Consider the following 13,013-nt stretch of genomic DNA (forward strand, 5'->3'; position numbering starts at 1 on the left):
ATCTGTTTCTCTCAACAAAATATTTGTAATTTCCAAAATCCTATCAGCATTTTCACACAATATGGTCCCTCCAACTTGAAGGGCAATAACATAAACACAGTCTTCTTTCTAAAGAAATTAGTATAAAAATGGCAAAATCACCAAAAAGAAGGAACATAAGAATATCAATGATTATATCATAGGCAATAGGCTTAAAAGCCTAATATGTTCATGAAGTCCTATTTTAATAGCTAGTATCTAAATATGAAAGTTAATTACAAAAAACAATTGCTATTGACAAACTAGAACAAAGTGACTTTAAATGAAAGCAAAGCACCTGTAATTAAAGCTCAAGATTTTTTGTGTGATTCCATGTCTCAGTTAATTTCTTTATCAAATTTAGAGATAAACTGGAAAACACCTAGAAAACAAAATCCATCAACTGTAATCTATTTCCTTTACTCTCTTGTGAAATTATCAGAAGACATGCAGGATCAACTCTATCACCTGTGTCTTTCCCAACCCTGTAAACTCTTAGGGGAAAGACCATGTACCTGTCAAGCTAACAGTGCAGAATGTACACACAGATGGGTGTTTAATAAATATCCTTCAATGGAGAGATTAGAGGTTTTCTCTGGGAAGCGGGGAACACATTATCTCATGCATTGACTCAATGACATCCATCATACAATACGTCAGCCTGTTTCCTCATCAAAATATCATCCAAAGGAAATCATCTTTGAGTCTCCTTTAAGTCTTCAGACCCCAAATTTTGAGGCAAGATCCACCCCAGGGAAGGGGGAGTGGTTGGGAAGAACAAGTAGAATTCATGTGGATCAGTGACGTCAGGAAGAAGCAATGATCTAAAGGATGGGGTGCAAACTCACCTGGAGAAGCAGAAGCTGCGCACATGTCAAAGGTCAAAGGGCAGAGGCTGAGGGACTCCCCAGTCGCAGGAAAAGTGAAACGCCCACTCCCAGGCTCTCAAGGATTCGTATAGGGGCTCAGCTGTCCCTGTCTTTGACGCGACGGACAAACCCTACCATGCACAGCTGCTGTTGCCAGGAAGGTAAAGCGAAAGCTCCCCCAATTTCAGAGCCAGCACTCGGGAATCCCCCGGTACTTCTTTCCCCTTCCCCCTCCGGCGCCCAAAGCCAGAGATACCTTCATCCTTACTCCTCACCGTTTCCAGGCCCTCTAGCTCTTAACGGCATCGGTCTCTATGGCGACCTGAAACCTCAGTTCCCATTGGTCAGTTCAATATGAGGGCCGGGCCAATGGGGAGGGCCAGCCTTTTCCTTCCGACCAATGGGATTGGCAGGGAGCAGGTCCGGAGACGGCGGCGTGCTGACGTTCCCGGGAGCCTGGGTCTGGCTGGGCAGGCGGGCTGGCGGCTGGGCGGGCGGCGGCGGCCTCTGGGCAGTAGAGGGGGCTCCGGGGCTGAGTCCGCGTCGACGCCGGCCGCGGAGGCGGCACCATGGGCAAGGGGTAGAGGGGCAAGTTGGCCACCGCCGCCGTCGGGGGTGGTGGGCGAGCCGCTTTGGGGTAGGGGGCGGGAGGGGGAGGGAGGGGCGGGCAGTCGCTCGGCCGCGGCACTTTTTTAATTTTTTCGGGTGCCGCAGCGGCCACCCCTCGGCGCCGATGTTCCTGATCCCCGGAGCGACGACGGCTGCTGCCTAACCTGGAAAGTAAGTGTGCGGGCTCGCGGGAGGGCGCGGAGACTCCTGCTCACGAGACCCCCGGCCCTCGCCCCGTCGCGCCGGAGCCAAGACCTGCCTGCGAGGGGCGCGGGGCAGGGAGGGAGGGAGACGGGGACGGGCGCCTCCCTCCCGTTACTCCGTCCCCACCGCCTCGCGGCCGCCTCGGCTTTCCTGCCCCGCCTCGTGTTTCTGCCCGCACTAGCTTGCCTGCTCCCCTCCCCCCGGCAGGCGCACAAGTTTCACCCTCCATTTGCTTTTCCCTGCGATTATTCTGCCCCGGTATCCCCTACATGCCGCGCACGACCCCTCCCCACGTTAGCCTTCTTGGATCAAGGGCCCCCAGCCCCAAACTTGAGTGCCACGCCGAGCCCTCCTGGACGTCTGCTCGGAGGCTTCCCAGCTCCTGCCCGCCTGGCACGCTGCTCCGCGCCCCCAACACCCCTGGGCGCCCGCCTTCTCCAGCCCTCGGGGCTGTCCGTCCCTCTCTCCAGCCCCAACTCCCGCTTCTTGGCCCCCTCCCCTTCCTCCCACGTCCCTTCTGCCTGTACGGTCTTGTGTTTGCCCTCTGAGCCCCGCGCTCCTTGCTGGTCCTGCTCACCGCCCAGTCCAGTGCGCCCCTCTCCCCTCACCGCCTATCCTCACGCTCCACCCCTCCCGGTTCTCCAGCCCCAAGCTTCCCCGGCTGCCCTCTTGCGCTGCCGCTTCCTTCTCTCCCTGCCAGGAGTTGAAGAGGAGCTGCGGCACCCACCCACCCGCCCCCCCTCCGGCGGAACGAGTGTCCCTGCCCGCCGCTGGGGCTGCTCAGGCCTCTCTCCTTTTCCCCCCCGGGAAGCGAGGGGGTGAGCGGCTGGGCCGAGATTTGGCTGCGTGTTGGCTGAGTGCGACAGCGAGCTCGGGCAGTAGAGGCGCCGCGGCGGCCGTGGCCGCGCGGGGCGCAGCAGTAAGCAGGTGTGTGTGTCCGGGGGGAACGTGCACCGCGGGCTTCTCGGCTGGCGACAGATTGTGCAGGAATGCGAGGAATGCACCAGGGGCATAGTCCACACGACCCGCCGCGTCAGAACTAGCGCCTTCCCGGTCCAGCTCTCGCCGAGCAGCCAGAGGTCACCGGAGCATCTTCGGAGCTGGTGAGCCTCGCTCCACTCCTCCTCTTGCTTTTCTCCATGCGGCAGAGAGGGCGGCGGAGAGGAAGCCCGGCAGTTCGGGCTTCAGATAGCCTTTCTTCTGGGATTTTGGTGCATTGGTCTCCAGGACCGTGAATTTCGGGCCGATGGCGGTGTAGCCAAGGTTATAGATAATTGCACGAGGTTCTTGGCAAGTTTGGTTTGCAGGGTTTGAATAGTGCCTGACTTTTACGAGGGTTTTTTGAAAACCTGCAGGAAAGGGTGCCGAAGGTTCTTAGAGTAAAAAGCTTGCAGCCAACGTAATTTTAGCTCTATCAAAAAATGTCTGTTAATGCTCATGGACGGGGTTATAGTTCAAGAAAGAACTTGAATGCATCACTTTGCTGTCATAAAAATTGTAATTTTTTCCTTGCATACTGGACTGTGTTTGGACCTCTTATAATACATAATGAATAGAAACAGAGAAGCAGTGTTTGGTCAGCGATGGGACAGATAGGACTGTCTGGCACAGTTCAATTCAGGGCGTGTCAGTTACCATTGGAAGTAACATGGGTACTACAAGATCATGTATATTTCAAGATGTAATTTATTAGTTGAGGTCACAGTTCTTTCTTTTTTTGTTCCCAAGTTTGACCGAAAAATAAAAATACAGCTGTACAACTTTTAAAGAATGGTAATTATATATAAATCCAAAGTGATTAGTATACAGTTTCAATCAAATTTTATTTTCCTTAATGCAGAAAAGCAAATTTTTGACAGAAGTTGCTTTTCTAGAATTGGGCTTAGATTCTCTTATTTTTAAAGGTAAAGTAGAAGACTGCTTCTCTTTTTGAATGTAGTATATTACTGTAGAAAGTATCCTAATTTCTGGTACCTGTGAAACAGTTGTGGAAAATGGTAACATGAAAATGAGAATAATTGATGTCCAAAATAAGTGTTTCTGGATTTGGAAAAGCATGCTATGTGTGCTTTTATTTGACACAATTTTCTTTGGAGGTTGAATTTACTATAAGCCTCTCCACACTTGGCTATTTTGTATCAGATTCAGGAAAACAATAAGTTGATTGTCCAGCTGTCTTCTAACACTACTGTGTAGGGATCAAGGGCATTGAAAAGTATAAGATGAGAGCCTTTTATTTACTTAAGGACCCAATGGAAAGGAAAAATAGAAAAGAAAAAACTTTGTGCTGGGTAAGGTAGTGTCTTTTGGCTGCTTCATTGTTTTTCAGGTATGTTCGTAATTAGTGGACCTTCTAATTTAGAGATTTAGCTCTAAATTAGAGTTAGTAACACTGTGTAGGATATTGGGAAGTGTTTGGAGATGCTGACAGGAAACTTATGTAACACAGTCCTCACAGCAGAGTTTAACACGTGCATATTTGATTTGATGTGAAGATTAGAAAGTAAAAGCACATTGAGTTTCTCTGCCACATTAGAAATCAAAATAGCCCGTTCAGGTATATAGAGAATATGTGTGTGTGTGTGTGTGTGTGTGTGTGTGTGTGTGTGTGTGTGTGTGTGTGTGTGTGTGAATGATTGGCTGTACAAATAGTTTTACATGCTTCAAGTAAAGGTAGGCTTTCAGTTAGAAATATATTCTATTTGTTATAGATATTTGAAGGGAGGAAGTTTTGAAACTGGTGATCATTCACAGTAAAATGACATAAACTGTTTGGATCAGAGTGCATTCCCTCCCCAACCCCACTATTACATAAGAGAAGGTAGCTGCATTTCGTGTCTTATGTATGACGTAGAAGATTCTAACTTGGGGGGGCGAAACGTCCAGTTATCTGAATTCTTACCTGTACTGTCTTCGGAGGGAGATAGAGGAGCCACGGTGGAGATGGAAGGCATGAGAGAAGGTAAGCAGAAAGTAGGAGCAGCTGGCGTTCATGGTGGGGGGGGGGAAAGGGCTGTTGCTGCATTTACAAGCTTAATAAACCAAATCTAATTATGTGAGTAGTTCTGACACAATTTGAATTTAAGGAAACTACTACCAAACTGAGTTCAATAAAAACTTTAGCAATTGTATGACCTTGAGTATCTGGATTGTCTATATTAAGTCAGAATTGCAATTTTCTTTGTTTTCTATACAAATTGGGAAAATAAATTTAATTTAAAACTTTAAAATTTATTTATTTATTTATTTTTTTTTTTTTTTTTTTTTTTTTTTTTTTTTTTTTTTTTGCGGTAGGCGGGCCTCTCACTGTTGTGGCCTCTCCCCTTGCGGAGCACAGGCTCCGGACGCGCAGGCTCAGCGGCCATGGCTCACGGGCCTAGCCGCTCCGCGGCATGTGGGATCTTCCCAGACCGGGGCACGAACCCGTGTCCCCTGCATCGGCAGGCGGACTCTCAACCACTGCGCCACCAGGGAAGCCCTATTTAATTTTTAAAATCCAATTATTGCCAGTTTTCAAACTGAGTTATTTCCTTGCTGTTGACCAGGGGTTAATTTAAATAGAGAATTTTCATACCCTGGATGATGCCGATCATTTAAGTCCAGTGCCTCACATTACTACTTTGAAATATTAAGGTATTTTGAGATGCTTCATAAGCTAATTTTTTTTTCTGTTCCAGTCAAAAGGTATGCCCATAATTTGTTTCATTTTACAATGGACATTATTCCTTTGTTTTTAACTGGAAGATGAAGTAGAGGTTATTCTAGGGTTCTTCTAGGGCTTAATTCATGGAATTGTATGTCACTTTGGGAAGTTGCCTTCACACCTTCAGTGTACTGGGAGATAATTACTTCCTCAATGTGTTAAATGGTTTTGTAGTGCTTTTTCTGCACTGAAGGGGGAAGAAGAATCTAATTCATAACACCAATAGGCTGGATATGTTAGGAATATTAAGTAACTATTTCATGCCCAAAATGAAACTATAAATAGCTGCAAACAGAGAGAGACAGAGACAGACAAAGTAAAACTGGATGTAAGGCTTTGTATACTTCCAGTTAGTGATGATAACAGTTAGCAAGTCAGTTTGATGCCCAGCAGTGAAAAATAACAGACTTCTTCAAGGGTAAGGGCATCAGACCCTAAGTCACAAACAGCAGTAATTCACGTGCTTACTGGTTGCAGTTGAGAAGTTGTACAACATTCAAAAGTTGCTCCCACTGTCACTTCAATAATTTAGTGGAATTATCTTCATCTTTTGGAGGCTATGTTACCATAACTAAATTGGGGATATTACATGATGGTGCTCTTCAGTTAAACTTAGAATGTTATAGACATTCCATTTGTCATTGGTCTGAGGAGTTTTTTTAATTATAATTTAGATTTATTTGATAATTTTATTTATTAAAATAAATTTGATATACCAATATATTTGATATACCAATAAATGTTGGCTACATTGCTGATCATTTCATTATTCATAGTCTTGATAATATAGTTTATTATGACTCATATATAGTGATTCATTGCAGGTGATAAAATGTCATTAGAGATTGCACTGTACATTTTTAATACTATAAAATACATAAATTAAAATATGGAAGTGTCTGAATTATTTTAAATCATATCATTGTGAAGCATTTTTCATGAACTGAATAATGCCTGATGTTTGGTTAGATGCCAATCCCTGTAGGCTGATATACAATATAGCCCTCACAAAGTCCAGAACTCACAAATAAAGGATGGGGAGGGAGAGGGTCAGGGGAACCAGTAACCCTTTTTTCATCAACAGCCAAGGCATGTTTAACTTCTATAGTTATTGTCTTATTCAGTATGAATTTAGTGAGTTACAAACATCCAAGGGTGTTTATTCTGCTCTTCCCTAATCTGGATCCCTCTGTCGTCCTTGCCCGCCCCAACACACACATACCACTACCACTACCAATGCATCTGTCTGCTTGGAGAGGTGGAGAAAGCCCCCTTTCAGGGACCACTTACATAGAATATAGAAGTTGGTGCCTAGTGTTCCAGGTTGAATTTAGAGCAGATGTGGGTTTTTGTCATAAAAATGATTATATTTTTATGAAAGTTATGTAAAATGTGAGGTTGAAGGGGGGCTATCAGAGTACCATGCAGGCTTTGGGGGCCTGGCCTGGAACTTAGAATATAATTTTTCATGGACACCCACAGCCCATTTACAAATAGACTTAAAACAGTGGGTAGGTGGTATCTGAAATTCTGGCCCACTGTAAGCTCTCTCTTTAATTGCAAACATGAGAAGAGGTGAAAAGCACCCTAAGCCAGAAATTAGGAGATCTGCCATTAAACGTTATGACCTCCACAAACCATTTCATATTTGGGTTACAGCTTCCTCCTTTTAAAAGTGCAGGTTTTGGATTGCATTGATCTAAGATATATTTCAACTCAAGGTTCCCAAAGTTCTCAGGGTTTTTTTGTTTTAAGAAAAAAGGTTTCATAAGCATTGCTGTATATAATCATTCCTATTTTCCCTTCTACCCCAAATCATAACAACAGGAAGTTGGGGTTCTCTTTTGAGACTTTTGAATCTCCTTCATGTTCATCTTAAATAGCTTTTTTTTCTTTAACAGTATAATTTTGGGAAGTGAGGGGAAGGGAATGAACCATATAATGTTTTTAAGGTCTCTGTCTACCCCCACCCCAGTTCAAGGTGAACCAAGGTACTTTAGGCCAGGGAAAGTCTTTGGGATTTTACCTTCACACAGAGTGAAGCCCATGAGAAGTGTCATTATAAGGCAGTGAGGTGTTGTAGTTAGCAGCCAGAGTGTCATGGTTCAATTCTGCCTCTTCTGTTTGCTAGGTGTGTAACTTGGTAAATTATCTAATCTCTCTGGATCTCATTTTGCTCATCTGTAAAACAGAATGACAAAACTATCCACCTCATATTGTAGTTGTGAGGACTAAATGAGTTAATACATGTAAAGCACTTACAACAGGGCCTGGCTTAGGGCCAACTCATAATACATTTAAGTTGTTTTTATTCTTCCATTGTGGTACTTAATGATGCTTTCTGTAGCATCTACTATTTGCCAGGCAAATTACTGGCTTGTTTTCTGTGATCTTAGTCAATATGATTATGAATCTAAATAGGATCTTGCGGGGAAGAAATAAACTACTGAAGAAAAAGTATTATGAGCTTGATAGTTCGCAAGAGATTGCTTTTAAAGAAGAGAATCCAGCAAAATAAATCAACTCAGGGCCTTTTTAAAATAGGGAAGTTAGACCTTGTTCGGCAGGCAGTACTTAGAGGCATGTAAACACCACTAATGTGTAGGAGATTGGGTAAACACATCTTAATAAACTGTTACCTTTAAAAGGTAAAGACTGGTAGTATTATACACTTGCAAAATGTAAAACATACCTTTTAAATGTGTGTGCAACTATTGCATTTGCAATTCTAAGTGGTAGTCATTTTATAAAATGTCTTTGCTAGTCAACATGTGAAGAAAGTGTTAGTGTTAACCAATTATGGACTAAAATGCACGTTGTAAATAAACTCTTTAAAAGCTGCCTTTTCTCTCTGAAGTTCACACTTGAAATTGGCAGGAAACTACCAAAGCAAGAAAAACTAGAAGAAAAGTTTGGAAAATACTTGATGTAAACCAAAAGACGGTGGTTTAATAGATGTAGTCTCTAGTCCTAGACCTGGCCGTATTACTCAGCTGCTGTGTGTGCCATGAGCAAGTCATTTAACTCCTCTGGGCTCTGGTTTTCTCATCTTACGAAATGAAGGTGTTGGACCAGATGCTCTCTAGAGTCCTTCTAGTACTTACATTTCACTTCTCTTAGCACAGCCAGCATTCTCATTCTGTTGTATTTTTTCCTCAGCAAGAATGTACTGTCTTCTCAAGAATTTATTACAATTTACCCTCTGGGGTAAGGGGAGAAAATTGGAGTTATACATATGAAATGCTCAGCTTCTAAAAATATAAATGTTGCAGCCAGACAAACATTTGTCCCCATAATGGCTGAGTTAGTGGCTACCTTCTTGGACTCATTTGTTAACAAACCAGTCTGCTGTGCACATTTGAGGCTTAAGCCCTTGTTGAGGCTAAATTTTCCAGAAGTTGGATGGAAATAGAAGGGAAGTTAATTTAGGTGGTGGTTAGATGGGACTGGTCTTGTTAAAATGAGAAAGGTCCATTTACCATTTGCTTTGGTTCGATTTCCCCTAAAAGGTTTGATTTGTCCTCAAAGAAATTAAGCAACTGAGACAGAGTTGTTCCTCTGGAAAAACTGTTGCTTTTCCATAAACAGAACTCATTGATCTATATCTCATTATAGAATATAGGTCGTTTCATTTAACTCTGTTTTTTTCATGCATGGCCAACCAACCAGTGTTCAGAAATTGCAGCATATTTCAACAGGATGATATTTTACTTAGATTTGTGCTCTTGTGTCTGTTTTTGGTTTTTTTTTTTTTTTTTTAAGCAATTAAAAAATCCAGCAAAGAGATTTTCTCCTAGATCCTGCTCTCCCCCACAAAGGGGGAAAAATGCCTATAGAACTTACATATGTATACCTCCATATACAGTAATTTAAAAATATTGAGATTGACTATTTCCCTTTACTAATACAATAAGTACATTATTTTCAAAAAGGAGAATCATACTACTAATACATGCAATATTGATTGAATTCTCAGTATGATCAAAGTAAACACTTGAACAGGCTCTTAAGTTTCTATACCTTCAAGAGAATTGTAAACACTCAAAGTGGAAACCAGTAATAACCACTTTGCAGTGAGGTTCATCATATTGTCTGACACCTGCAACCTGGATTGAATGGGGAACAAGGACTAATCTAGTTAGAATAACTTCTTAGTCCTAAGTACCACCAGGGGTCCAAGTGAGGGGACTGAACACAATTAGCACTTCAGATATTTGCTGGAGTCCTACTGTGTGTGAAGAATTGTGTTTTGTTTTATATACCTCTTATTTTAAAAGATACATGATTCATTTTGGTTCCATTTAGTCATCATTCATTTGTCCCCTGCTCTGTGTGAGACTCAATGCTAGGCCTCATGGCCAAAAGATGAGTTTCCCTAGAGAGGTTTTTTGTTTTTTGTTTTTTTTGTTTTTTGCTTTATAACAAATTTAATCAGTTATACATATACATATGTTCCCATATCCCCTCCCTTTTGCGTCTCCTGGGGAGTTTTATAGTCTATGTTGAATTCAGTATTCTCCATCTTTGAGGAAGCTGTGATTAATTTTACCATTTAGTTGGTAAAGATAATACACATGAACTGGAAAAAATTGTTCTAGAAAACTTTGGTATATAAATAAACATGCAAAATTGTTCTGTAAGTATTAAGGATGAGCTGTAAAATGACTTTGTATTCACTAGGTTTTATCTAAACCTACTTTTTAGGTGTGTTATGTGACACATTACCAGAATCTAGATAGACGGCTGTGTTAACCACTGTCAGCGGCTTTCTTAGGAAAAAGCCTGCATTTGAAAAAGTGCTGCCTACCAGTAATAATAGTGATTTCAGAAAAGGCTTTAATCATGAACTTGATTATTTGGTTTATATTTCTTGAAGTACTTTACCTCATAGCCTATGTAAAATAATTGGTCACAATGAAAATGCATTATTTATGAAGAACCATAATTTATGCCTTAAGACCTGCCATTTTAAGTAAGTTCTTTTTTTCGTTTTCATATAGCATTACTCTAGTTTATTGTGTTTTGTGCTTTTCTTTATACAATTTTTATGCCTTTATAAGTCCAAACTTATTATCTGTTATTGAAAATACTCCCTTTTGTTGTTATGAATAAACAGAAGAATGTTTTGAAAATCTCTTGAGACATCTGCTAGAATAAATGGTCTCATTGAATCTTACCTTGAACCTCAGACTGATGCCCTGATGGGAATTTTCCACTTACTGTCAATTTATCAATGACTGAAAAAGCAGCAAAGTCAGTTTTTAAAAAGCACTGAAAGAGGAATCAGAAAACCCAATTGGACTTTCACAAGAACTGCTGTTATTTTGAGACCTGCAATAAGCAATTCAGCTGTTAAATGTCTAACTTAGACTGTCCACATATGAGAATTATGTGTCAGTCTGAAATCTTTGGACAATATATTGGCAGGTGTCAGTCTTCCAAAATATTGTTTCTGAGTTACTTGATCAGAACTTTGAATGCAATTTTCCATAGAAACAACATAAATCCATAAATCCATCATCCTAAGATGTAACTGGAGTATATCAGTTCCAGGTTCCTATGGTCCTTCTACTTCCCTGAGCTACTTGAGAGCAGGGACTTTGTTTTTTTTTGCATGACTTAATCTTGACCTCCAGTCTTTCTGGATACCTTAATTGAATGAATGGGTTTTTAATTCCAGTCTTGGCATACCTTCACCTTCTACTCTAGGATCAACCTCTCCCTGCCTATTGCCGTCCCTCTTTCCTTTTGTAAACTACTTCTGTAAACTGTTTGGTCTTAGACACTCAAAACTATTTATTGTACATGTTTCAATGGAAAAACTGCATTCTGCCTTATTTAAACAACTACCTTTGTAATACAGTTTGGTAGATAAATAATTATGTCAAATTCCTTGCTGAAGACATTAATTAGAAAATCTTAAACAGACTGATTCATATTCATTATAGCCTGGATTATAACTATGGTGAGATGAGTTTACATAGCACGCTCTTTCTCAGAGTATTAACATGTAGCTATGAAGCACCAAGACAAGCTTGGTCAGGTTTTGGCCATATAACATTGAGCAAACTTTCTGTGTCCTTGCCTTTTGTGAATTAGTAATATCTTTGTTATATTCAGCTGAGGAATTGAGGTGAAAAGTAGATGCATTTTTAAGCACATGAAGTCTTTCAAAGGAAAAAGTTAGTAAAATAATACAAGCATAATTAGCATTATAAAATTACATGAACATTAATACTCATAAAACAGGAAATTTCGCAGCTTGTTTCTGATGTAGTGGGTGCAGCAAACCTTTGTTTGGTTTTAAAAGTGTAGTTAGGGGCTTCCCTGGTGGCGCAGTGGTTGAGAGTCCACCTGCCGATGCAGGGGACGCGGGTTCGTGCCCCGGTCCGGGAAGATCCCACATGTCACGGAGCGGCTGGGCCCATGAGCCATGGCTGCTGAGCCTGCGCGTCCAGAACCTGTGCTCTGCAACGGGAGAGGCCACAGCAGTGAGAGGCCCGCGTACCGCAAAAAAAAATAAATAAAAAAATAAAAAATAAATAAAAGTGTAGTTAGAAACACTCTTAAACATTTTGGTGGTTCCTCCCCCAACCTCAAGTAATCACTGTGATAAAATTTGAATAAATTATAATTTTTAAAAATTAAACTTTTAATTGTGAGATGATTATGAACTCATAACTCACAGAACATGCAGTTAGAAGTAATAATACACACATCTTGTGTACCCATTGCCTATTTAACCCCAATGGTGACAGCTTGCGAAACCATAGAACAGTATCGCAGTCTGGATATTAACATTGATGCCATCAAGATACAGAACATTTCCATCACTCCAAGGGTTCTCATGTGGCCCTTTTGCCGTCACACTTCCACTTCTCTTCCATCCTCACCCCCTCCTTAATCTCTAGCAACCACTAATTGTCCTCTTTCTATACATTATAGAAATATAATTTACTTATATAATTTCATCATTTCTAGAATGTTACATGAATGAAATCATACAGTATGTAACTGGAGAGTTTTTTGTATCTGTCTCCTCAGCATAATTTTTTAGAAATTCATGCAAGTTGTTACACGTATCAATGTTCTCTCCTGTTTTATTGCTGTGTAGTATTCTATAATAAGAATGTACCACAGTTCGTTTAACCATTCACACTTTGAGGGACATCTGAATTTATTTTCAATTTACAGAGCTACTAGACATATCTCTATGCAGGTTTTTATGTTATAAGTTTATATTTCTCTGAGGGAAATGTCCAGGAATGCAATTACTGGGTTAAATTATAATTTTTAAAGCTTCCTTTCCATAGTTATACACTGAATTACATGTGACCTCGGTAATTTAAAAGTTAGATTTATAGTTTTGGTAAATTATAAAAACCTTGTCTGTGAAACCGGGTCTTTCATCTTTTATTACCGAGTTGTTTTTTTGGTTTTTGGTTTTTGGTTTTCTTTGCAGTACGCGGGCCTCTCACTGTTGTGGCCTCTACCGTTGCGGAGCACAGGCTCCGGACGCGCAGGCCCAGTGGCCACGGCTCACGGGCCCAGCCGCTCCGCGTCATGCGGGATCCTCCCGGACCGGGGCACGAGCCTGTGTCCCCTGCATC

At 41.6% G+C, this 13,013-nt stretch overlaps 2 protein-coding genes across 2 annotated transcripts in view; one reads left to right on the top strand and one right to left on the bottom strand.

Moving 5' to 3' along the window:
- Window positions 1–1,116, bottom strand: part of CCDC148 (coiled-coil domain containing 148) — a 286,814-nt gene extending 285,698 nt beyond the window's left edge. Inside the window, exon 1 of the mRNA XM_060106596.1 lies at window positions 867–1,116. Coding sequence (XP_059962579.1) covers window positions 867–891 — 25 coding nt within the window. The 5' untranslated portion in view covers window positions 892–1,116. The remainder of the gene's footprint in view (window positions 1–866) is intronic.
- Window positions 1,117–4,643: 3,527 nt separating this feature from the next.
- PKP4 (plakophilin 4) overlaps window positions 4,644–13,013 on the top strand; it is a 253,243-nt gene continuing 244,873 nt past the window's right edge. The window contains exon 1 of the mRNA XM_060106074.1: window positions 4,644–4,662. Coding sequence (XP_059962057.1) covers window positions 4,644–4,662 — 19 coding nt within the window. The remainder of the gene's footprint in view (window positions 4,663–13,013) is intronic.

The sequence above is a fragment of the Mesoplodon densirostris genome, chromosome 8 (genome assembly GCF_025265405.1).
Source record: "Mesoplodon densirostris isolate mMesDen1 chromosome 8, mMesDen1 primary haplotype, whole genome shotgun sequence".
Lineage (NCBI taxonomy): Eukaryota > Metazoa > Chordata > Mammalia > Artiodactyla > Ziphiidae > Mesoplodon > Mesoplodon densirostris.